This window comes from Psittacula echo (genome assembly GCF_963264785.1).
Source record: "Psittacula echo genome assembly, chromosome: 7".
Classification (NCBI taxonomy): Eukaryota; Metazoa; Chordata; class Aves; order Psittaciformes; family Psittacidae; genus Psittacula; species Psittacula echo.
Genome location: NC_137740.1, coordinates 2,900,962 through 2,926,518, shown reverse-complemented (window position 1 = coordinate 2,926,518; position 25,557 = coordinate 2,900,962). Strand labels below are relative to the sequence as shown.

The 25,557-nt window shown below is 47.8% G+C and overlaps 1 protein-coding gene across 1 annotated transcript in view; it reads left to right on the top strand.

Moving 5' to 3' along the window:
* Positions 1–25,343, top strand: part of ROR1 (receptor tyrosine kinase like orphan receptor 1) — a gene marked incomplete at both ends in the record, with an annotated part of 181,138 nt that extends 155,795 nt beyond the window's left edge. Inside the window, 5 exons of the mRNA XM_080624261.1 lie at positions 10,240–10,367; positions 11,844–12,161; positions 13,660–13,905; positions 19,388–19,599; positions 23,919–25,343. Of these exons, the coding sequence (XP_080480387.1) occupies positions 10,240–10,367; positions 11,844–12,161; positions 13,660–13,905; positions 19,388–19,599; positions 23,919–25,343 (2,329 nt within the window). The remainder of the gene's footprint in view (positions 1–10,239; positions 10,368–11,843; positions 12,162–13,659; positions 13,906–19,387; positions 19,600–23,918) is intronic.
* Between the last annotated feature and the right edge of the window lie 214 nt (positions 25,344–25,557).

Below are 25,557 nucleotides of genomic sequence, written 5' to 3'. Positions count from 1 at the left end.
CGTAGGTGGAGATCAGTCCCCAGGGAATATCAGCTTCCCAGTAACGTAAGTCACTCCAGTTCTTCTCTTGCCTATGAAATCAATGAGGTGTTTGGTTAAGGGGCTCCATTGGGTCTGGTGGTTTGGTATCACTTGTACAAATAGAGCTGCACCAAGCTGTGATGGTTGGGCATGGGTGGCTGATGGAGATGCAGCAGTTGGGCTGTAGCACCCTTTGATGCTGCTTGTAAAATGTGTGCTCAAAAAGGCCATAGTTATTAAGGATTTGGACAAGAAACTGTAGGATGGGGCCAAGAGAAAGCCTCTTCCCTTTGCCTGTGTCTAATTCTGTGTCCAGCTTCCTGGTGCAGTGCCTGAGGGCTGCTCTTTTGCAGTGTAGGAGACAGATGTGGATGTGGTGTGGTCTGGCCCTGTCCATCGCCTCCTGAGGGCCATTGGACCAGTGGCCTGAGCCCCTGGGGGCAGAGGTGGGTCTGGTCTCACTCAGGGCAGAGCGGCTGCAGTGGATTTATGGGGTGAAGCTGATGATCGCTCCATCAAAACCTCCTTATCTGCAGCTTAATGCCTGATGAGAGGTGGATAAGGAACGTGTGCGTGAGATCGTTGTGGCTCCATGAGGGAATCCAGGAGGAGGGGGGGTGTTTTTCTGTGCAGTACAAAGGTTTGATAGAAGAGGCAGCGTTTAGCACGTGTAATCTTATCCCGCTTGACTGCTCTTCAAAAACATGGCACGGTTTTTTCTCCTCTGCATCTAGAAACTTGGACCAACCAACCTTCCGAGTGTAACCTAAAGAGAGCTTTGTCAAACACAACAGAAGTGGAGGCGGTTTCCTGCCAGTTCCATAACTACGAGCATATGATTTGCATTTCATCTTGAATAATGATGTAAGAAATCTGCCAGGAAAGATCCAAACCCTGTTCCCAGGGTTGCTTCCTAACCAGCTGCAGCTGCCGAGCAAGCATGCAGGGATGCCCATTGCCTATAGTAAGGAAGGGGTTGTTATAACGTGTTTAAGAGGAGAACGAGAGGCTGACATCCCAGTTCACTTCTTTGTTTGGATCAATATTTAGTCAATATTTAGCTCAAACTCATGGCCACTGTTATTGAGCTTTTCTGAGCAGCTTTTGCATCCCTGAAGTGACTCATTTTGATAGAGATGCTGTAAAACTTTCTGACGATGACAAACACACAGTAATTGCTTCGGAGCATCCTTGCCAGGGGACTAATTGCATGAGAGATGTATTTTCTGCAGCTCCCCAAGCTGTGGGTGCTGCTGCGCTGCCCAGATGAGGTTAGTAGAAAACACATGTCAGCTCTCACCAGTGATGTTTATGTCTCTGTACAAACCTGCCTCCTTTCAGCACCAAAATCCTCTAACGAGCAGTGACTAGGGAAGGGGAGTGCAAGGACGTGCAGCCCTGAGAAACCCTCACACCCATCGGTTTGGGAAGTTGTGGGATATGGGGAGGTCAGGGAATTGTGCCTGTCCCAGTTTTAGCAGAGAATGGCCATAATGTGGCCTCAGCCCTGGCTCAGGCCACTCGGTGCCATCCCATCTGCTAAGCCTGCAAAACAGCATCCCAGATTCACGTTCATTGTGGGTGCTTTATCCATCTCTGGATCACTGGCATCATGGGGCCTACAGGAAACCTGGAGAGGGGCTTTGGACAAGGGCCTGTAGGGACAGGACACGGGGAATGGCTTTAACCTGCCAGAGGGGAGACTGAGATGAGCTCTTAGGCAGAAGCTCTTCCCTGTGAGGGTGCTGAGGCGCTGGCCCAGGGTGCCCAGAGAAGCTGTGGCTGCCCCATCCCTGGCAGTGTTCAAGGCCAGGTTGGACACAGGGGCTTGGAGCAAGCTGCTCCAGTGGAAGGGGTCCCTGCCCGTGGCAGGGGATGGAACCGGATGAGCTTTAAGGTCCCTTCCAACCCAAACCAGGCTGGGATTCTGTGTTAAACCAGCTATCAGTCTGAAATGCGAGATAACAACTAAGTAGTTAGTTAGACAGGTCATATTTGCTCATTGATATTATTAATTAATTAGCATTGTTATTATTATTATTAACTAGGTGTATTAGTGCTGCTGTGGGACTCTGTAAATTTAATGATGTCAAAGGACAGCCTAATTAATTTTATGCCTATGCTTCTCTAATGAGCCATTCAAACCTGAACTGCCCCGTGATCTATAGGGGTGTCAGAACCCCCAGAGCTTATATTGCACAGAAGTTTCCCTTAAACCACACAGTGATGTGCAAGTGTGGGCAGTTCTTTTCTTTCTGCAAAGTAAAATGCAGCCCTCACGTTTCCGAAATGCTATCATGAAACAGAGCCAGTATGTTCCCCGCTTCAAAGCAAGGCACAAGCAACTGGGGTTTGCTCCTCGGAAAGTATGACCGAGTATTATTCATCTGTTTGCTTAAAGGGACACGTGCCAAGTTAGAAACTCCTTTCACTTTATTCTGTGTGATGCTGGAACATGAGTGCAGAACAAAATACAGTCATGGCGGTGTTCAAGGCCGGGTTGGATGAGGCCTTGGGTGCCATGGTTTAGTGTGAGGTGTCCCTGCCCATGGCAGGGGGGTTGGAACTGGATGATCTTAAGGTCCTTTCCAACCCTAACTATTCTATGATTCTATGATTCTATGATTTAACAATGTACAAATAACTTATATAGCATTAATGCATGCAGAGAGGGTGTAGTGGATATATGTAATAATATAAGTAATTTATTGATACACCTTTCATTACCTGCACAGTTTTCTAGAACGTGTTTCTTCCCTCGGTGCTGTCAGCTATCAGCATTCATTATTAATTAAATTCCCATTAAGGGACACCTTAGAGCAGCTCCAGTGCCTAAAGGGGCTCCAGGAAACCTGGAGAGGGGCTTGGGACAAGGGATGTAGGGACAGGACAAGGGGAATGGCTTTAACCTGCCAGAGGGGAGACTGAGATGAGGCCAGGTTGGACACAGGGGCTTGGAGCAAGCTGCTCCAGTGGAAGGTGTCCCTGCCCGTGGCAGGGGTTGGAGCTGGAGGAGCTTTAAGGTCCCTTCCAACACAAACCATTCTAGGCTTGGATAATAAAGCAAAACCCTCCTTAACCCCAGCTGCAGAACTGTAGGTGTCTGACTCAGTGTTGATCCCTGGCTGTGCTGGGGCACTTCCCTGTGCCAGGGTGATGGGAGCTGAGCTCTCTGCTCCCACTTCTCTTGTCCCTCGGCAAACAGCAGCCGTTTCTCCTTGGAACAGAAGGGTACAAAGCACTTGGTTGTCTGAAGGAGGCAGCGTTGGCTGTATTTTCCCATCAGTGCTCTGCTGCTGGATATGAATTATTGAGATAAACAGCTCTGACTGGTTTAGTGCTATGGGAGAACTGTTGTTTTTAAAGGAAGACAAACTGCCTTTCACTGTGTAAGTGAAAGAAACGTCTGGACAGCCTTCACACAGAGCCAGAGCTCCTCCAGCTCCACTTGGGAGATCTCACAGATAATACACTGTTTATTTGCTTTTGCTCTTCAAACCAGTTAATCTTCATAAATGAGTCTGGCTTTGCATGCACACTGTAATCCCATGCTGGCTTTCCATAGGCATCGTCCCGTGCCACCGAGCGTTATGATGGCCTTTGCCATGCTGCTCCTATTAAACCCTCACTGCCTCAATGGACACTCCCCTATTGACACTGCTGTCACTTAGAGATTCGCTTTCCAAAATAATGGTAATCCAACTGACTGACCTAAGGGTGTGTATCCTGGCAGGCTGGCTTTGGAACAGCATCACGAGGGAGGGCAATGCTCCTGCCACTGCCCTCGGGACACTGAAAGCATTTGGGATTTTGTCTTGCTTTCTCTTCCCCCTCTCCTTTGCCCGTTTTCACTCAAGATACCCAAATTATTCCTGTATTTGTCATCGAATCCCAGCCTGGTTTGCGTTGGAAGGGACCTTAAAGCTCCTCCAGCTCCAACCCCTGCCACGGGCAGGGACCCCTTCCACTGGAGCAGCTTGCTCCAAGCCCCTGTGGCCAACCTGGCCTTGAACACTGCCAGGGATGGGGCAGCCACAGCTTCTCTGGGCACCCTGGGCCAGCGCCTCAGCACCCTCACAGGGAAGAGCTTCTGCCTAAGAGCTCATCTCAGTCTCCCCTCTGGCAGGTTCAAGCCATTCCCCTTGGCCTGTCCCTACAGGCCCTTGTCCCAAGCCCCTCTCCAGGTTTCCTGCAGCCCCTTGAGGCACTGGAGCTGCTCTCAGGTCTCCCCTTCAGGAGCCTTCTCTTCTCCAGGCTGCCCCAGCCCAGCTCTCTCAGCCTGGCTCCAGAGCAGAGCTGCTCCAGCCCTCGCAGCAGCTCCATGGCCTCCTCTGGATATAAATTGGAAATAATTTGCAATTCTTTTCTATTGGGTTCTCATTCAAACCCTTTTTAATGCAATAGAAAAAATGAGGGTAACACAAGATAGAAAGAAATCCATCCGTGGGGTGTGGTGAAATGACCACACAATTACAGCAGCATTGAAATATGTCTTTTTAATACATTGAATATTGTAAAAATAAATAGAGCATGATCTCAGGAGGTTCAGATTTGCTATTAATTTATTAAATGCTTGTAAGTGAGCTCATGTACAAGCCTGGTTACGGGGCTTTTGCTCATCCAGGTTCCTGGCCCTGTTGTTGACATTTGCAAGGAACGGTGTTTAGATTCGGGCAATTCCTGGCAATTTCGAAAAGCATTGGCAAAGAAAAGTCAGGATGTTGGGAGTGGACTTTGATGGAGAATCTTGCAGAAACGGTTTGGATTTAGAGAACAGAGTGCAGGGATGCGTTTGGATGAGGTGGGTACCACGCAGCTCCTCCAGGTTGTGTGTGGGCTGATAAGAAACAAGTTATAAACTGATCGTTATTGCCTTTCCACTGCTGCAGGCAGGTTCATCTGGTTTGCATGGGGATGTGCTGGGAGGCGAATCAACCTTTCCATTCACCAGAGCCATCAGGCCACGAGCAGGTGAGATAAAGAGATCTCTCCTGATATGCTCCATGCATGTGGAGCTGGAAGCACTCTTTGGCTTTCATGTTTACCTCTTCAACATGCCAGAGTCAGGTGGGGTGAAAAGAATATCCCAGATGGAAGAGAAGGACCTTGCTGTGCAGTGAGGTTGCACTGAGGAAGCCATTGGGAGGGTCTGGGTGAGAAGCAAAGGGAAGGAGAAGCAGGAACGCACACCTCAGTTTAGGGCTGGTTTGTTATTCGGTTACCATTGCAGTGTGTGACAAGCTGCTGGTGAGCCAGGGCTGACAGATGGAAATGCTGCCAGCACAAAGCACAAGAAAATTCAAGGGGGGGAAATGAACCCCAGTGGTGACAGTGGATTCTGTGTCGGTTGTTTGCAGTTTTGTGTGTGTGCTGTGACTTGGTCTCTCCTGGCTCCGTGTCGGTGACTCTTGTTGAGACCTTTGCCATCTTAAACTGCATGGGAAGTACAGGGTCCTTTTACTCACCCAGGCACTTACTCATGTTCAGATGTACCCAGGGAGACATGAAGTACCTAAGCACAGGGCTGATCTTTCTGTGAAGCCTCTGTAATCCATAGAAAGAAAGATGCTGCTCAAGTTCGGGCTGTGTGAAGGCCCAGTGCATCCCATGTTGATGCAGGCTCTAGTTTAGGTCAGATTACATGAGTGAATTGGTGTGGACACCCTTCAAAGCTCTTACTCAGTCTTCTGTAAACTTTGTGCAATCAGATACTTAAAGACACCTGAGTTTAGTGTAAATTTAATCCATGGTGTTATTGCTACATGAAGCCAGCAGTATTGTCGCAGGGGAACTGCAGCGGGATCTGAAAGCAATGGGCAAGCTCCAAGCTAAACATCAAGGCTAGAAATATTTAAAGACCTAAATAGAAAACAGAATGGAAACTGAATCTGAAATGATCTTGAGACACCGCAGTGCTGTGTCACCTGCTGGTCATTCAACCCCAGCACTCGCCCTTTCCTTGTGTAGCATTCACTGAACAGTCACAGGGTTTTGTGGGTGGAAGAAGCAGGACTTGGTCTGGGGGCAGCACCCACACCCCAAAACCTGTGCAGTGAAGTTGGGGTTAAACGGTGACACTCCTGCAAGCTGGCATCCCAGCCTGGGTTGTGTTGATGGGAACTCAAAGCTCCTCCAGCTCCAACCCCTGTCACGGGCAGGGACCCCTTCCACTGGAGCAGCTTGCTCCAAGCCCCTGTGTCCAACCTGGCCTTGAACACTGCCAGGGATGGGGCAGCCACAGCTTCTCTGGGCACCCTGTGCCAGCGCCTCAGCACCCTCACAGGGAAGAGCTTCTGCCTAAGAGCTCATCTCAGTCTCCCCTCTGGCAGGTTAAAGCCATTCCCCTTGGCCTGTCCCTACAGGCCCTTGTCCCAAGCCCCTCTCCAGGTTTCCTGCAGCCCCTTTAGTTTTCACTTGCTGGCTGCTCTCCTCTGTAGCTCAACAAGGAGTTTGCGTGAGTGATCAGCTCCATTCCCAATCAGCAATGCCTGTGGGCTTGATTGACTTCCATTTCATTAGGTCTTAAGCTTATCTGTAAATTGTAACACGTTAATTTCTGAATCAGGCTTGATGTATGTCGTTGTTTTAACCTTTTGCTGTGGGTAGATTTGGATCAGGACCATGAAGCAGATACACATTTGAGCACTGATGCTGTGATTTGCTTACAAGAGCATGTGAGGTATGCAAAATGTGAACTATGTGAAAGGAATTGTTGATCTCTGCCTTGATCCCAAGAAACTGATATCTGTGTTTTAAAGCCAAAGCTGCTGAAGTGGCTGCCAGTTGGCAGCTGGAGGTGGGAAATGTGTTTATGCCACGTAGGAGCTCCGTGTGCTGCTGTGGGCGCCGTGTCAGGCCACAGCGCAGGGTTTGGATGAAATGTCTGATGAGCAGAGGGTGTTCAGGTTAAAGCCATTCCCCTTGTCCTGTCCCTGCAGGCCCTTGTCTAAAGCCCCTCTCCAGGTTTCTTGTAGCTTAACCACTGGAAGACTGTTATAAGGTCTCCCCAGAAGCTCATCCCACCATGAAGAGATGCAGAGGCAAGAGGGAATTTCGTATATCCCTGGTTGTCTGATGAAGGGTGATATAAAAACAGAGCCAGGGAATGAGATGTGGCCACTTGTTCATTGATGAGCCTGTCCCAGTAGCTTCACCACAATAACATGTCACCAGGCTACGATCAGGACTCCTATTGTGGGAGCTGCTATTTTGAGCTCCCGATAGCGGTCGGAGGCAATAGATGAACCTCACAATCCAGTACTCCTCTTCTTTATCACCATGTCCTGGTCTCAGGGTTCGTTCTGTCTTGCTCTGATGCTGCTGTTCCTTTCATTTCATTTTTCCTGCTGCCCCATTCTGGAGCTGGTTTCCAAACCAATTCCAAGTAGTGCCTGCTCCAGTTGAACTACTCATCTCATGTGTCACCTCTGTGAATTCCAGGCTGGCATGCAGCCCTAGAGGCAGGGGTGGTGGGATCTGGGCTCTCCTCTTTAATCCTCACCTTCAAGATTATCTCCAAACTCCTGCTCCTTGGGGCATTTCCATCCTGGAAGACCGATGTCCCTGCTCACTTTGCTGTGTGCAGCTATTGGGGTTGAATCTTCTTTAGTTGAAAGGTGAGCTTCAGAGTGAGGGTTGCTTTGGCGACGCGTTAATCGTGTTCCTCCTGGTTTTGTCTCCTCTGGTTGCGTGCTTAAAGTGCAGTGCTTGATCACCTTCAAGAGCAGTTGCTGTTGGTTGTAGTCCAGTAGTTAAATTCTATGATACATTATGATAAATTAGTCTGTGATAAATTATGTTAAATTATGGTGAAATGGCAGTGTTCAAGGCCAGGTTGAACAGAGCCTTGGGTGACCTGGTTTAGTGTGAGGTGTCCCTGCCCATGGCAGGGGGTTGGAGCTGGATGAGCTTAAGGTCCTTTCCAACCCGAACTATTCTATGATTCTAAGTAATAAATGAATAATAAGTTACATCCTATTGGGTATTTATGGATGAGAAGATGCAGAATTGACCTCCAGAGCCTGCAGTAGCTATTGTGGGGTTTTGGCTCAGGTTTCAGATGTTTTGTTTTCTCTTCAAGAGCCATCAGAGTAAAAATACTCTCACCAGAGCTGACTCCATGCAGAAACACATGGATGTGGTTGTGTCTCTGGTTTGTATCTTTGTTGGCAAAATACACTCTGTTATCTGAGGCATCTCAGCCTACCATTGCTGTAGTTAATGAAGAGTTTAACTGGCAGTTTAAAGGTTGCACTTTTGCAGTCGGGTTTTTTATGTACTTGGGAACATCTTGGGACCATCATCCAATGAAGGCTGCACCCCTTCCCGTTGATTTCTCAACTGATGGGAGATGTCTGTGGAAGGAGGTTTCCATCTCCACCATCCCTCCTTCCCACCCCGCTGTCTTCACAGCCGTAAATTCCTGCAGTTAATTCATGGAGTCTGGCTTCTCCCTGTGACCTGGAAAACAGCACTGCGTGAATCCAGGGACAGTGCTCTGGAGCGGGTAGCTCAGGAGTGCTGCGAGATGGTTGGGGTGTCCTGGAAGGCAATCCTAGCACTTCTTCCCACTAATCCCATTAGCTCTCCCCAGCTGCTGTGCTGGGGAGCCCGGCTGCTGGCTGGCTGCTTCTTCTAAGCCATGCACACAATGAATGGGGGACTTCAAAGAGGCTAAATGCAATTTGCATTTCCAAGCTCTCACAGCCAAGGTCTTCAGGAGGGGATGAAAGTGTCCTTTGTTAAACTTAATGGCAGAGTTGATTAAAAAAGCTGTGGTTTTCCCCTATTAAGGCATAGTCTGATTCCACTGTTCAGCATCTGGGGGAGGATGAGCTCTGCTAAGAGGAAAACACACAAAGAAAGTAACCTGTTACCTTGCCAGCTGTGGCCATAGTCAGGGATATTCCAATATCATTCTTCCCAATTTGAGAGCTGGGTAGTAGCTGTCTCAGGTGGGTACCAGCACCGATAACAAAGGAATTATCAGCAACTTTTCATTAAGCATCTCCCTTTCCCGAGGTGCCTCTTTCCAGAAAATGGGTCCCAAATATTTCCAACTGGATTCTCAAAGCAAAAGGGCTGATTCGCACATGTTTCGGTGATCATGTGTGCAAACCCCTCCTCAAAACATCCATAAAGGTGTCTGTTGTGTGCCAGCACTTAACTGTTGATTATCTGTTCCAAATGAGCAGTGACTGGTCTGGTCTTCAGAGGTTTAGTAATTTCCTTTCTTTGCTTTGTTGGAAGAATATTGGCAAATAATTTCACATCTGGATTTATGTATTAAATGTCTCCTATATTGCATAAAACAAAGCACCTAATCAAAGAAATCTGTCTCTTTAACTCCTGTCTTAGCTTGGGTTCTGTTTTAGCCATAACTGTTACCACACTCGTGGAAGATTGAAGAAACATTTCCTATTTCAAGGGTATCAGTACTGGGAGTGGTTTGGTTTCTTATATACACTTGAAGTTCTGTCTCTTGCTAGCATGACTCTTCCTGCTGGGTTTATCAATATCAAGTACAAGTTTGGTTCAAAGCCAGAAACCAGCACATTGGCTGCTTTAAATGAACAGAAATCTTTATTTTTCATGTAGTTTATGTTTTCCCTGGGTATAAGCAACCTGCTCTAGTGGAGGGTGTCCATGCCTGAGGCAGGGGGTTGGAACTGGATGAGCTTTAAACTCCCTTCCAACCCAAATCATTCCAGGATTCTATGATTCCTGGATAGAGGCTTCCCTGTCATGTGAAAAGCATTCATTTCATACAAAATCAATACATATTCTGGCTAACCTGAAATGCCATTAACTGTTTTTACCATACAGCTGATGGCTTTTTATAGTCAAGATCCTATTGAATGTAAAGGTATTATCCTTATATTCACTTTGGGCTCATTCGTGGGATACTCAAAACTACCTGCAGCAGTGTGGGAATCCTTTAAGGTTCAAACCATTCAGGGCACAAAGGCCGGGCTGTGCCCGCTGCACTACCTAAAGACCATATAATCCCTTATCACAGGCTCTCACTGGAGGGGCAGGCAGCATGTGGGCTCCCGCGCTGGGGAGCATCACCCAGAACGAATCGCAGAGCGCAGGACAAACACAGAGAGCCCCTCGCATCAGCCCCTCATAATGCAAGTGCCAGCTCCCTGGAGTGCCATTTTGTTGCCAGATCACATGTGAAGTGTTTCACCCCTTTGTGTTTATGATTGATTGCAGTGATGAGTATGAAGAGGACGGGTTCTGCCAGCCCTACAGGGGGATCGCCTGCGCGCGCTTCATTGGGAACCGAACCATTTACATGGAGTCCTTGCATATGCAAGGGGAAATAGAAAATCAGATTACAGGTGGGTAAAAACTGCGCTTGCTGCTTCTCCACAAAGCTGCCTTTTCCCAGAAAGCTTCTTGAGTTTATCAGCTGCAAAACTCCTCTTGTTTGCTCTTTATCCCCTCTTGCCATGAGCCCATCACAAAGCTCACCAGGACTCCTGCATTGTGCAGCATCAGTGGCAGGAGTCATCTGAAGAGTGACACTCTGAGCAGCCTTCATGGCTCTGCTCATCCAGCTCTCCCTAAAGAAACTAGAAACGGATTTTCCCAGGGGAAGGGACTGTGTATTTACAGCTCTTGGGGGTCTCACAGCCAGGCTACCTGTGCTGCTGTTACCCAAGCAGATTTTAAAAGCCAAAGGAGACCAGACTTGCTGGATATTTACCTGGTTGATATCATTTAGGTGCAGGAAGGGGCTGTATAAATAATCTTGCAGGTGGTGTTTTTCCTTCAAATGTAGTAAAGAACCCATTTTCATTTATTTTGTGGGAGATGCTGTGCTGGTAAGGGTGCTGAAGTCAAACTGAGGCCTCATAGATAACATGATACTTCTGTATTTTTAATATAAATTAGCCTTGGCCAATCCTAGCCACAGTAATCATCTCCTCTACATTCAGATCTTTTCTTGGTGTCAGAATATTCCAAATTTCTCTTCCCCCTCAGAGTGTTTTTTCTTTGTCTCCAAAAACTGACTGCATTGCAAGAAAGTCTTTTGCATCACTCACAGGAAAGGCCAATAGTTTCTGTACAGCCAGAAGGCCATAATATTACACCGTTTTGTATGAAAAGTCATTCGGGATAGTAAAGAAGGACTTTTCACTGTGGCTTGTAGGGACAGGCCGAGGGAATGGCTTTAACCTGTCAAAGGGGAGATTGAGCTGAGCTCTTAGGCAGAAGCTCTTCCCTGTGAGGGTGCTGAGGCGCTGGCCCAGGGTGCCCAGAGAAGCTGTGGCTGCCCCATCCCTGGCAGTGTTCAAGGCCAGGTTGGACACAGGGGCTTGGAGCAAGCTGCTCCAGTGGAAGGGGTCCCTGCCCGTGGCAGGGGTTGGAGCTGGAAGAGCTTTAAGGTCCCTTCAACCCAAATCAGTCTGGGATTCCGTGATCTTCCATGAAGGTACTGATACTGTCATTCTGCAGCCTGCAGGAACTTTGGGTTTTACCTGTTGGGAAAAAGGCATCCAAATATTCTATGACTTTGCAAACCATCCTAAATTATTTTTGGGGAAAAAGGAGTCTAATTAGGTTTGGGGTTTTGGTAACTAACTGAACATGAGTCCCGTGTTGAAAACCAGATGTATTTTCTCCCTCCGTGAAATCAGCATCATTAATAACTTCTAATGTAATCAGTGCTGTGTATTTCTGCAAGGCCTGTTTGTCACCTGAACATCTGAAGATCATGGCTGCAATGGGAAGTGACGGTTATCCTGGGAAGGCAAAAGCACAGGAATATAATACCCGCCGGGTTAAGTAAAATCCTTTTGTGTATTTCACAGCTGCCTTCACCATGATTGGCACCTCCAGCCATTTGTCAGATAAATGCTCCCAGTTTGCCATCCCCTCGCTGTGCCATTACGCCTTTCCCTACTGCGATGAGACTTCCTCAGCTCCCAAGCCCCGAGACCTGTGCCGGGATGAATGTGAAATTCTGGAGAACGTCCTGTGTCAAACTGAGTACATTTTTGCAAGATCTAATCCCATGATTCTGATGAGATTAAAGCTGCCCAACTGCGAAGATCTTCCGCAGCCGGATAGCCCTGAAGCTGTCAATTGTATCCGGATTGGGATTCCAATGGCAGATCCCATCAATAAAAGTAAGTGAAAACCGGCTCGTTTCTCCATGTGTAAAATACCACTGTGAAAGGGCTTGTGCATCCGAGTTGGAGCTGGAGCTGGCGTTTGAAAGCTCACAGACACCATGCTGTCAGAGTACCTCATTCCCACACTTCTCCCCTGAGTGGTCCAAAATGGGTGGAATTGCTTCTTAATTTTTTAATTTAGCTGCCTATGGGCTCACATTTAAATGCTCTTTGTTGGTTTCAGGTCTTTTCTACTTAATATAAAGCAGGAAATGTTTGAATACTGAGGAGCATCAGTAGCTTCAGCCTCCTGTGCTCCCACAGCAGCCCAATGTGCTCCACCAAGGCCATGGGTGCAGCACAGGAGTGCTGTCAGGAGGAACATCCACAGGGGCCAGGTCCGTGGCTGTCCCTAATACAGCCTGATTTTAGGCATTGGCTGAGCTCCCTCTTTGATGAGGCTGGGCTGCAGCCTGTTCACAACCCTTATACATCTGAGTAGTCAAATATAAAACGTGGCTCCCACAAATTCTCCACCTTCGTATGAAAATAATGGCTGCAATTCAGGTTCCCACTGTAGTTTTTACTTCTTTTGTGTATCTTATATTAAAAACGCTTGGCATAAGCTGCTTTCATTACAGAAGCATAAGCTTTAAATCCTCCCAGGAATGTGAATGCAAAGCAGGCCCTGCGTTACAGCCACAGCAAATTGGGAGCCCGTGCTCCAAACCCGTCTTTCCCGGCCCTGGGCCAGCAGCAGTGTGCTGGGGCTGAAGGATACCAGGAGCTCATCACCTCCGGGTGCTGCAGGGTCTGCCTTGCCACTGCCACCACCAACACAGCCATGGCTTTGGGTTATTATCCAGTGTGTGCCTGAGCTCAGAACCCCCCGTGCGCTGGGCTGCACCCCCAGAGAGTGAGCAGCAGCTCAGGGAGGGGATCCTGCCCCTCTGCTGTGCTCTGGGGAGACCCCCCCTGCAGTCCTGATCCAGCTCTGGGGCAGCAGCACAAGAGGGACGTGGAGCTGTTGGAGCGAGGGCAGAGGAGGCCATGGAGATGCTGCGAGGGCTGGAGCAGCTCTGCTCTGGAGCCAGGCTGAGAGAGCTGGGCTGGGTCAGCCTGGAGAAGAGAAGGCTCCTGAAGGGGAGACCTTAGAGCAGCTCCAGTGCCTAAAGGGGCTGCAGGGAAGCTGGAGAGGGGCTTGGGACAAGGGCCTGTAGGGACAGGCCAAGGGGAATGGCTTGAACCTGCCAGAGGGGAGACTGAGATGAGCTCTTAGGCAGAAGCTCTTCCCTGTGAGGGTGCTGAGGCGCTGGCCCAGGGTGCCCAGAGAAGCTGTGGCTGCCCCATCCCTGGCAGTGTTCAAGGCCAGGTTGGACACAGGGGCTTGGAGCAAGCTGCTCCGGTGGAAGGGGTCCCTGCCCGTGGCAGGGGTTGGAGCTGGATGAGCTTTAAGGTCCCTTCCAACCCAAACCACTCCCTGATTCTGTGGTTACCATTTATTGTTTTCCAGATCACAAATGCTACAACAGCACAGGAGTCGATTACCGGGGCACGGTGAGCGTGACCCGGTCGGGGCGGCAGTGCCAGCCGTGGAACTCGCAGTACCCCCACACTCACACCTTCACTGCCATCAGGTACCCTGAGCTCAACGGGGGCCACTCCTACTGCCGCAACCCAGGGAACCAGAAGGATGCCCCGTGGTGCTTCACCTTAGATGAGAACTTTAAGTCCGAGCTTTGTGACGTCCCGGCTTGTGGTAATTACTGACCTTTCTTACGTTACATTTTGGAGCAAAAGGGGGAACCTCTTTGTCACATCCTGTGCTGCAAACCAGGAGCTCGGGGGAGCTGTGCCCAGTGTCTTTCTTGAATCCCTGAGAAGAGAGCTGTAAGAAAGGCTAACTCCAGTGTTTGTAGCTAAAGCCGTAGTGATAGCAATATTTTACTAGGAGAAACTCCAGAAGGTGATGAAGCAGCAGCGTGCTGCCAGCGCGAGCGTCCCAGGCTTTCCAGGTTGCCATTATGGCCAGTGCAACTCCTTACTCCAAATTAAATCATAGAAGCATAGAATTGTTCCAGTTCGAAAAGACCTTTCAGCTCATCCAGTCCAACCATTCCCCAGTCCTGCCAAGGCCACCCCTAACCCATGGCACTGAGGCCTCGTCTCCACGGGGTGTGAACCCTTGCAGGGACGGTGCCTGCAGCCCTGCCCTGGGCAGCCTGTTCCAACGCCTGAGCACCCTCTGGGGCAGGAATTGTTCCTCAGCTCCATCTAAACCTGCCCTGGTGCAGCTTGAGGCCGGTTCCTCTTGTCCCATCCCTTGTTCCTTGGCAGCAGAGCCCAGCCCCTCCTGGCTCCATCCTCCTGTCAGGCACTTGTAGGGAGCCATCAGGTCCCCCCTGAGCCTTCTCTTCTCCACACTGAACCCCCCAGGTCCCTCAGCCCTTCCCCATCACACTGTGCTTCAGGCCCTGCACCAGCTCCATTGCCCTTCTCTGGCCCCGCTCCAGCCCCTCAATGTCTCTCTTGCAGTGAGGGGCCCAGAGCTGAAGAGAGGGTTTGAGATGCACATGATACAGCCCAAACTGTCTGCCTTTCCCCTGATCGACTCTTTCAGTAAGAAGATAATTTAGATCCCCTTTTGGCATCGATTCCCATCTTTCCATTAATTGAAAAAGACTTTGGAGCAGGCTCAGAACATGCCTCACAGCAGGAATGTTCATAACCATAACCAGAAATAATTTAATTTGGGTCTGGCTATGGAACAGGAACATCACAAGGTATCTCCTTTCCAAGGGGAAAGGTAACGTTACTGTGACAGCTTGGAGGCAACAGAAGTTCGTGTGAACCCTTGTACCATGAATTTCCAGAGCATTTCTGGGTGCATTTTGGGCATGTCCATCCGAATAGTTGTATTTTTGCCTTGGCATGCCATCAATATTGTTATTTCTAAGTGCAGATAAAACAATTCGGAACCATTTGTTCCGGTCTTCCATCCACTTCCCCCTGGTCACAGAAAAGCAGAATGAAATGAGAGCTGAATCACCAGTTCTGATCATTTTGCAAAGCCAAAATGCAGCCAGGCCGGTGCTGTAAATACACTCTTAAAAGGAGGATCTGGCAAGAGCATCTCTTTGTTAAACAGGGCCCGAGCTCTGTTAAGTGAGGTTTGCATCTATTAAAATGGCTTTTAATAAACCAAGCAAAATGGGGAACATTTTATAACCACTTTGTGGATCAACACCAACAGTGCAGCTTCTGTGAGCTAATTCTGCCTGCTCGTGGCTTGGATGGGTGTACTCTGCTGGGTAAAACACTGGCTGGATGGCAGAGCCCGAAGAGTGGTGGTGGATGGTGTTCAAGCCAGTTGGTGCCTGGTCACAAGTGGTGTTCCCCAGGGCTCAGCATTCGGGCCAATTCTGTTTAATATCTTTATCAGTGGTCTGGACAAGGGGTTCAAAGGCACCCTCAGTACGTTTGCAGATGACACCGAGTTGGCTGAGAGTGTTGATCTGCTGGAGGGTTGGAAGGCTCTGCAGAGGGATCTGGATGGGCTGGATCGATGGGCCAAGGGCAGTTGTTAGAGGTTCAACAAGGCTCAGTGCTGGGCCCTGCACTTGAGCCACAACAGCCCCATGGAACGCTCCAGGCTTGGGGAAGTGTGGCTGGAAACTGCTGATGGAAAAGGACCTCGGGGTGTTGGTCAAGAGTGGCTGAACATGAGCAGTTTGTGCCCAGGTGGCCGAGGCCAACAGCATCCTGGCCTGGATCAGCACCAGTGCAGCAGCAGGGCCAGGGCAGGGATTGTGCCCCTGTGCTGGGCACTGGTGAGGCTGCACCTTGAATCCTGTGTTCAGCTCTGGGCCTCTCACTGCAAGAGAGACATTGAGGGGCTGGAGCTGGGCCAGAGAAGAAGAACTTTCTCTGTCAGGAGGGCTGTCAAGCACTGGAACAGGCTGCCCAGGGAAGTGGGATTCACCATCCTGGAGGTATTTAAAAGACATGTAGATGTGGCACTGCGGGCCATGGTTTAGTGGATTGACAGCAGTACTGGGTTAACGGTTGGATGATGATCTTAAAGGTCTTTTCCAACCTAAACAATTGCATGATTCTGTGTGCACTTTTCAGAATCCTGTGTCTCTTTTGCTTTGATTTCAGTACATCCAGCTTCAGATCTTTCTCTCGTTAATTAGATGCAGTGCTAGACTGACTACACAAGAGCAGTTCAATCCGTATAAACTGTTCCAAAGATCTTTTTCAGCCCTTCAGTGCAAAAATCTGGAGCTAAGCAGCAGCTGGCAGGACTCCCCTTGGCTTATTCCCAGCTCTTGGCTCTCCACCACGGGAGCTGCAGACTGGGCTGGGCTGGGTGAGGAGACATGGCTCAGCCTCAGGGGGTTTGGGCAAGCTCAGGGGTCTCTGGAGCTCCACCACCGGCAATGCTGTTGAGCTGTACTCCACTGCAGTGTCACCGTACGGCCTTTCAGCCATGTGCATTTGGTGTTTTCCACAACTTCTGGATAATTGGATCATTTGGAGTTGATGGAAGGCGGCTCTTTGCCAGGACCCCTTAGATGGGCTCCGAGATCCCAGGACTGGCTCAGTCTTTTGATCTGAAATAGCTGAAAGCAGGCCACTTTTGGCTGCGTTGCAAAAAGTCTCTGATTTGACTGTTTTGCTAGATAATAAATGAGATAGGCTGGCTGGCTTGAAGCATTTCTGACAAGGGTTTTAATCACCTCTCACCACTGCCTTAAATGGTACTCACTGTACAGCTGGGTTAGTGGCATTATTCTAAATGCAGACAAATAGAGCTGTATCAGGTGAGTAGGAATTGAATTGTTAAAGGCTAATCTGCATATTGAGCCCAAAACACCGTGTGGGACTTTGCATTCTGCTGGCTTTGCACTGGCTGAAAGAGCCATTGCAAGCCCATTTTAATGAGTATTGTGCATTCTGCCTCACCAGGACATGCCTAGCTGGGAAATGGATTTAATTAGGGTGGCTCCCAAGAAACCTATTAACCTAATGAGGCTTCACAGTGAGGGCTGCTGCTTAATAAGAATAATCATTCCCTTTGAGTGGAATAGCTCAGGTGATGAACTAGTGCCCAGGTCTCCGTCTGCCTCGTGCTGATGCTTTCTTCTTTCTTCAACTGTATCTTTCAGATGTCTCACAAGCTGCAATAGGTTTGTTTCATCGAAGTTTGAATATAGGCAGATGTGAAACATGGAGTAATTCGAGCACGAGGCTTAGCAAAGACAAACATAAGAAGGTTTTGAAGGAGAGGGGACGGGCACTGATTGTGTGTCCATGCTAGAGAGCAGCAGCTCAGCAAGGAGACCCACAGTGGTCCATGCTGTAGAGCTGGATGTTGCAGGGTGAGAGCACACACTGCCGGGCACAGGGGGGCTGTGATGGGGATGGTGCTTTAGTCCTCTCTTGTTTCCCAGAGGCCATAGAAGTATTTGGAGTACCTCTCCTGTCAATTGAAATCCAGATGGCACAACTTAATCTAAACAGAATGGTAGAAAGGAGCGTGGGGGAGCAGGACAGCGTGAGCCTGTAAGAGGAGAGGGGTTATGCAAAGTGACATCCAGAGCCATTTGAACTTTGCCTCTGTCACAATTTGAGTCAAGCCCAAGCTTCAGATCAAGTTCATGTTTAATTAAGTGCATAAAAGAGAGCTGTGTGGGCTCTAAGCGCTTCTACAAATCCAGCCTGGAAAACACAGACAAACAAACTGAAATGACCCTGTAGGAATCATAAAACTCTCCCTGTTGTGCCAGAATCCGCTAAGCCTGATGCAGCCACAGACATTCACCACCTCCCCCGGAAACAACCAGGCTACAGCCACCAGTGCTGCAGCTCAACGGGATCCTCAGAGTTCCCGGGGTGCCCTATAGTTAGTGTGTTAATCTGTGTGTAATTATACCCTGAACTCAGTGAATGCTGCTGGGAAATGCCGGAGCAGAGCAGGCTTCAGTGTCCCCGTGCTCAGGGGAAGGTACGTCCTTGTCAACGCAAGCGGGTGCTGCGTGAGCACATGAGCTGCTTCCCAAAGGCTCCCTCTCCTCTCCCGCTGCACCTTCCCTCTAGCAATGTGCCCTGTGAAACCAGAGCCACGGAGGGAGGTGAGTGCCTAATGTCCCAGCTATGCTGGGCAGCGGGAGAAGAGGGTTTCATCTTTCTGAAAGGAATCACTCCTTAGCTGTGAGAAGAGCTGTGTGTGGAGGGAGCAAACCTTGCAGCTAGCATTCACACTGTGTTACATAAACCGGCTTCCCAGCCTCTTCTGGATCCTTCTTTCTCATCCATGCTCTGCCTTTCCTTTCAACTGTCGTTGCTGGGTCCTTTGAGCCAGCGTTTGCCGCCCTGCTCGGATCCCACACTGTTAATATGTAGTTGGTAGAGGGGTGGGTTTTCCCATTAGCCCAGTAATCCTATTAAGACCAAGTCCTCAGGATGTAAGATTTTAAGATTATGCTACAGCTTTTGTCTGTGTTCAGACTTTCTGAACCCCTTTCCTGACTTCCTGGGATAAAACCCAGGGCTGCTCTCTATTTCTTGCCATTTCCATGCGTTTCCCCCCGTTTCCCGGGTGTTCTCCTTTTCTTCTGCTCCAGAATCCCTAATTATCCTGCTCCTGTACCTGAAACTAACAAGAAAATAGGTTTTAAGTTGCGTATTTGTTCAGTGCTCGGGGTGGCCACACAAATGCTTTGGCCAATGTTAAGAGATGTTGAGAAGACGGAAACCGGTAATAAACAGGGAAACAAAACTATCCTTTTCAACAGCTCCCCACATTTTGGTTGGATTAAGGAAACTATGGCACCAAACCCTAATACACATATTAAAATAAGGAATGCATAATCCCACCATAGCCTTTCTTCCATAAGCTATTCTGGAAACTTTATTTCCTGTGGATCTGTATTCGACCATTCCTTCATTTCACAAGCAGCAGCCACCTCGCAGTATTCAGCTATTCCATGACCATAAGGAGGTTTGAACTGACACACTGCAGGGAAACCATTCCTGGCCATTCTGTGTCCTTGCAGAAATGTTATTCCACAAAATTAATAGTTCTTTTAATAGTAAGGAAATAAAACAGCATCCAGGGTGGACTGCAGTGGTATTACCCGGATGTTTTATTCTTAACACTTCTGGCTGACCCGGGGGTGTATGGTGACACTGTGGGATACTTCACCCATTGTTGTGTTTTCTTTTCTCTGAACCAGATTATAAGGATTCCAAGGAAAAGAATAAAATGGAAATCCTGTATATCCTGGTGCCAAGTGTTACTATTCCCCTGGCCATAGCCCTGCTCTTCTTCTTCATCTGCATCTGTCGCAACAATCAGAAGTCATCCTCCCCTCCCGTTCAAAGGCAGCCTAAGCACGTGAGAGGACAGAACGTGGAGATGTCAATGCTCAACGCCTATAAACCAAAGGTAATCCCTCGTTTCTGCTTCAGCATTTGCTGTCTGTAAAGGCAGGGAGTGAAATGCTTTGATCAACTCAGTGCTGAAATATGAAGCTCATTTCCAACCTGCAGTTTCTGCCGGTGCCTTTAGCTGGGATTTTTGTGAGGACGTTTCTCAGTGGCAGCATCCCAAGTGTGGGATCTGTGGAGGTAATTCCCATGTGTCTCTGGATCTGGATAAATAGGAGCTGGAGTGATCTGTGAGAAAGAAATCAACCCATTACTGAAGCATCTCTAAATCACCTCATTTAAGTTAGAAATAGTGCAGATAAAGACGTGCTTCAGCATTTTCTCAAGAGGGTCTTCTCATGGGTCTGCTGCAGTCAGATGTCATCTTTCACTCGGCCAAAATCACTTTGGAAAGACTTCTTCCTGTTGTCTTTTCCAAGCTTATCCGTTCTCTCAGTCAAGGAGAGAAATGACCAAAGCAGAGCCTCAGAAAGCTGCCTCCAGCTCACACCAGTGCAGCTCATGTAGAGCAGCTCTTGGTGCTGCTGTTGTTTTGCTTCACTTTAGTCCCAGGCTCATGAAGCAGCCTTTAAAATCATTTAAGATTTGAGCATGATTAACCTGGAGCTGCTTGTTTGTAGGCAGGGCAGCCCCTTTCCAAACCTGCATCACCCGTTTCAGGGCTGTAACTTCCTTCTGCCACCTACAGGCAGAATCATGCTCTGGAAAGAGGATTTGCCTTGTTTTTCACACTGTGCCAATTCCCTTCAGCAATCTGGTGGAGATAGAATCATAGAATATTGTTCTTTTGAAGCATTTCAGAGTGAAAATCAATATCTACAAGTAATTTGAATAGACACCGTGTATCTGAAACAGTCAGGCATGCCTTGGGGTAAGCTGTCATTTTTGTTAGAAAATGGCATAGCAAAATGAATCCAAATTCTGATTTTATTGAGTTTCAGCAGTGGGAACTCAAGCCGTCAAATGTTGCTGCTGTAGGGTTTCTTCCAGCAGAGGTAATCACCTGGCATCAGGAAAGGTCACACTTGTACTTCAGGAGCTGTGTTCTCCATTTCTTAGTAAATTCTGGAATAGTTTTCTTCTTGGGTTCAATAATGCAGCTACAGGATGCTGCAAGGGTTGCTATAGAACATCAAGTTTGTGGAATTATAAAGTGTCAGGGGAGACCTTAGAGCAGCTCCAGTGGCTAAAGGGACAGATGACAAGAAATCTGGAGAGGGGCTTTGGCCAGGGGCCTGTAGGGACAGGCCAAGGGGAATGGCTTTAACCTGCCCGAGGGGAGACTGAGATGAGCTCTTAGGCAGAAGCTCTTCCCTGTGAGGGTGCTGAGGCGCTGGCACAGGGTGCCCAGAGAAGCTGTGGCTGCCCCATCCCTGGCAGTGTTCAAGGCCAGGTTGGACACAGGGGCTTGGAGCAAGCTGCTCCAGTGGAAGGGGTCCCTGCCCGTGGCAGGGGTTGGAGCTGGAGGAGCTTTAAGGTCCCTTCCAACCCAAACCAGTCTGGGATTCTATGAATTAGGTTATAAAAGAGAGTCTTTTAAGTCAGTGATAGCAGTAAACCCGCTGGGCAGCTGTGCTGGAAAACACAGTGCAGCTTTTGCCCATTAGTAACCCACACCGCATACAGCAATGTTTTTCCAAGCATAATGCTAGCACCAGCATTCCTGTTTTAAAGAGTGTTGCAGGCTCTGGGTGCTGGTGTTGTGATGCCAGCTGGAATGTTGTGCAGGGTGTCTGTTTTGGGTAGGCTGACAGAGTTTGGTCTGTGGTTATGTTTTAACTCCTCATCCTACTCACACTGGCCCAGTGAATTTATCTTCATTTTCCTTTCAAGTTCTTAATTCCAGCTTTCAGGTGCAGCTCAGAGCAGCTGCGTATCAAAATGTGGATGCAGATAATAAGAGATAAGAATGATGCAGAAATTAATATTACAGAATCATTTCATTAGGTAGGTGTCAAATCTGCATCTTGCATCCAGCCTGCATTGTTACCCTGGATTTGCTTCTAGGTCCCCATTCTACTAGATATTTGGGGTACAATCTTAACTAAAGTGAAGATAAGGCCAGATTGGATGAGGCCTTGGGTGCCATGGTTTAGTGTGAGATGTCCCTGCCCATGGCAGGGGGGTTGGAACTGGATGATCTTAAGGTCCTTTCCAACCCTAACTATTCTATGATTCTGTGATTCTATAATGGTAATATCAGCATCGTTTCAATGAGGTCACAGTTTCCACCTAAACTGCCGATGCCTTTTGCACACAAGAAGAAAGCAGCTTGCCCAGCAATGTCTACAAATATAGACCAAGCCAGTTTCTTTTTACGTTCAAAGTCACATGCTGCAAAAAGCTTTCCATCATATTCCTGCTCATTCTGTGTTTTCCCACTGGGAAAGGCGGCTCTCCCTGTCTCAAGTGTTTTGATTGCCTTTCAAACAAAATAGTAAAGGAAAGGAAGTAGAATCCTATTTTTAAATACAGTATCCAGTATTAATGTCAACTTTGGGTAAAAACACGCCGAGGCTTCCAGCTCCAACAGAGGTAGATGTGTGTTTGCTCATACAACTACAAACGTTAGTATTTCATCCCAAGGCCTGTTTCAGTTTTAGGGGATTTTAATTGCCTTCAAAAAATACCATAAACTAAGCTTGTCATGTCATTCACCTAATGGAAGGAGCTGATAAAGAGATAGAGGCGGTGGGCTTCGCTCTTGCTGCTCTCCTTTGTACTGGGTTTACTTTGGCGTGCTGCCCCGTATGTATTTTACACTTCTTTCCATTTTGTACACCCGCGTCTGACAAATACTTGTCAAACACAACCTAAGCAGATTTATAACCACTTCACTTGAAATGAGCCCTTCCTGCCAAAACTTTATGACTTCATTTTCTTTCATAGTTTTCCACTCTGTTGGTTCAAACAGAGGAGCCCAGCCTCAGGTCAGACAGAGGTCATTTCACTTTCATTACTGAAATATAATTTACAATATGCCAGACCTAAACAAGTTTTAGCCTAAAGGATTTGTATAATATAAACCATCTGTTCCTCAACAATATAGCTGATTTCCTGCCATCACCGTACGGTCTACTGCCCGCCTGCTTAAATGTCATTAGTATTATTGCTGCTATTATTATTATTATTATTATTATTGCAGTATTTGTCTAAAAGTCACAAGTGGTCCATAAGATTAGGATTTATTCATTCTAAAATGTCCCTTTTTAATGATTATTTTAAATCTGGCCATTCTTTCCCTATATTGTCACCCTAAAGCTGCTGATTTCAGGAATGCAAAGGTTTACACTCATTTACAAAGTATAAAACCCAAACTCGTTGGCCTTAAATCACAACCCATGGCTATAGCGAAGATCCTAAATGAGTGGGTTTGGGTGTAGGTGTTACATGTGGAAGTTAAGGTCTGCAGATAATGCAGCTTGTTTATGGCCTAAGAGTGAATGTATGCACCCATAATGACGACAGAGTTTTTAGAACATTTGCCTTTCTTCTTTGACCACTGTCTCATGAGGAATATCACTATTCCTCATCCCTGGCAGTGTTCAAGGCCAGGCTGGATGGGACTTGGAGCAAGCTGCTCTAGTGGAAGATGTCCCTGCCCATGCAGGGGGTTGGAACTGGGTGAGCTTTAAGGTCTCTTCCAACCCAACCCAGTCTGGGATGTTCCCAGCTGACTCTGTCCTGCGTGTGTCAGGATTGAACATTCAGCCAAGTGTGAACAGAAATAGTCTTTACTGTGCATTGAGGGGTTAACAGTAAAGTTGAGGAAGAATTGGCTGCAAGGACATGGTTTTAAAAAAGCAAGTTTTCTGCTAAAACTTGAGGCCCTGGCCCAGAGAACCCTTCACATGTGCTTTCTGAAAGTATGTGAATTGCCTCAATTCCTGCAATGTCACAATCAATTTTCGGTATATAAATGCTCAAACCCAAGTATAAAAATGCCTTTGCTGAAATGCTGATGGTTCCTGCATATATTTAGATCTAATAAGTACTACTTTTATCTGACCTTGTGAAGAGGGTAAAAAGTAACTCTAAAATTAGTTCTGGAGCACAGTGCACAGAGTTTAGGTGGCACTCAGCCTTGAGGTTTGCTGATGTTGAGATACTGGTGTCCCTTAGGCTGTATCTGATGCCATCACATCAGTGCCCAAGTCTCACAGGGGTAAGCAGGATTATTGCCAAATAGGTCTGCAGCCCAAGGAATTCCTGTGTTGTTCTGCTTGGCTTTCAGACATCCTGCATGAAAAGATCTCTGTTCAACAATGTTTTCCATCCTGTTTTTCTGATGTGGTTTTGCTGTTGTTTCTTTAACAGAGTAAGGCTAAAGAGTTGCCTCTGTCTGCTGTTCGTTTCATGGAAGAACTGGGTGAATGTGCTTTCGGCAAGATCTACAAGGGGCATCTCTACCTTCCAGGCATGGATCATGCCCAGCTTGTTGCTATCAAGACACTAAAAGACTTTAACAACCCTCAGCAATGGGCAGAGTTCCAGCAAGAAGCATCTCTGATGGCTGAGCTCCATCACCCTAACATCGTTTGCCTCTTAGGTGTTGTGACCCAGGAGCAACCTGTCTGCATGCTTTTTGAGTACATGAACCAAGGAGACCTCCATGAGTTTCTCATCATGCGATCGCCACATTCAGATGTTGGATGCAGCAGTGATGAGGATGGGACTGTAAAATCCAGCCTGGACCACGGGGATTTCCTGCACATTGCAGTCCAGATTGCAGCAGGGATGGAGTACTTATCAAGTCACTTTTTTGTCCATAAAGATCTCGCTGCTCGTAACATTTTAATTGGAGAACAACTTCATGTGAAGATTTCAGACCTTGGACTCTCAAGAGAAATCTACTCAGCAGATTATTACAGAGTTCAAAACAAGTCTCTCTTGCCAATTCGCTGGATGCCACCAGAGGCAATTATGTATGGCAAGTTCTCCTCTGATTCCGATATTTGGTCATTTGGAGTTGTTTTATGGGAAATATTCAGCTTTGGACTTCAACCCTATTATGGATTTAGTAATCAAGAAGTCATCGAGATGATCAGGAAAAGACAACTGCTGCCGTGCTCTGAAGACTGTCCCCCCAGGATGTATAGCCTGATGACAGAGTGCTGGCATGATCTGCCATCCCGCAGGCCACGATTTAAGGAAATCCATGCCAGGCTGCGCTCCTGGGAGGGTCTCTCAAGTCACACGAGTTCTACTACCCCCTCCGGTGGGAATGCCACCACTCAAACGACTTCCCTCAGCGCAAGTCCAGTTAGCAATCTCAGTAACCCTAGGTACCCCAACTACATGTTCCCAGCACAAGGGATACCACAAGGCCAAATCGCCGGGTTCATTGGACCACCAATACCTCAAAACCAGCGATATATCCCGATCAATGGGTACCCGATTCCACCAGGATATGCTGCTTTCCCAGCTGCCCACTATCAGCCACAAGGCCCACCCCGGGTAATCCAGCACTGTCCTCCTCCAAAGAGTCGCTCTCCGAGCAGTGCCAGCGGATCGACCAGCACAGGTCACGTCACTAGTTTGCCATCTTCAGGATCCAACCAGGAAGCAAATATTCCTTTGCTATCTCATATGTCAATTCCGAGTCATCCAGGGGGAATTGGTATCACAGTTTTTGGAAATAAAACTCAAAAACCATACAAAATTGACTCAAAGCAGTCTTCCCTATTAGGAGACTCCAGCATCCATGGACCTAATGAATCGATGATTTCAGCTGAGTTGTAAATAAGCGAGGCCTTTGTAAATAGAACTATTTACAGGACAAACTAGAAAGCCGTAGAAAAGATTTATATTCAAATATTTTATTAAAGATTCCTCTGGTTGTGTAACAGACATTGCAGCAAGTATCTTCTGTGAAGTTTAACTGCTTAACAGGATGGGCAGACTCAACCAGACCGAGATCATTGTGGTATGAATACGCAGCTTTGCTCGACGGACA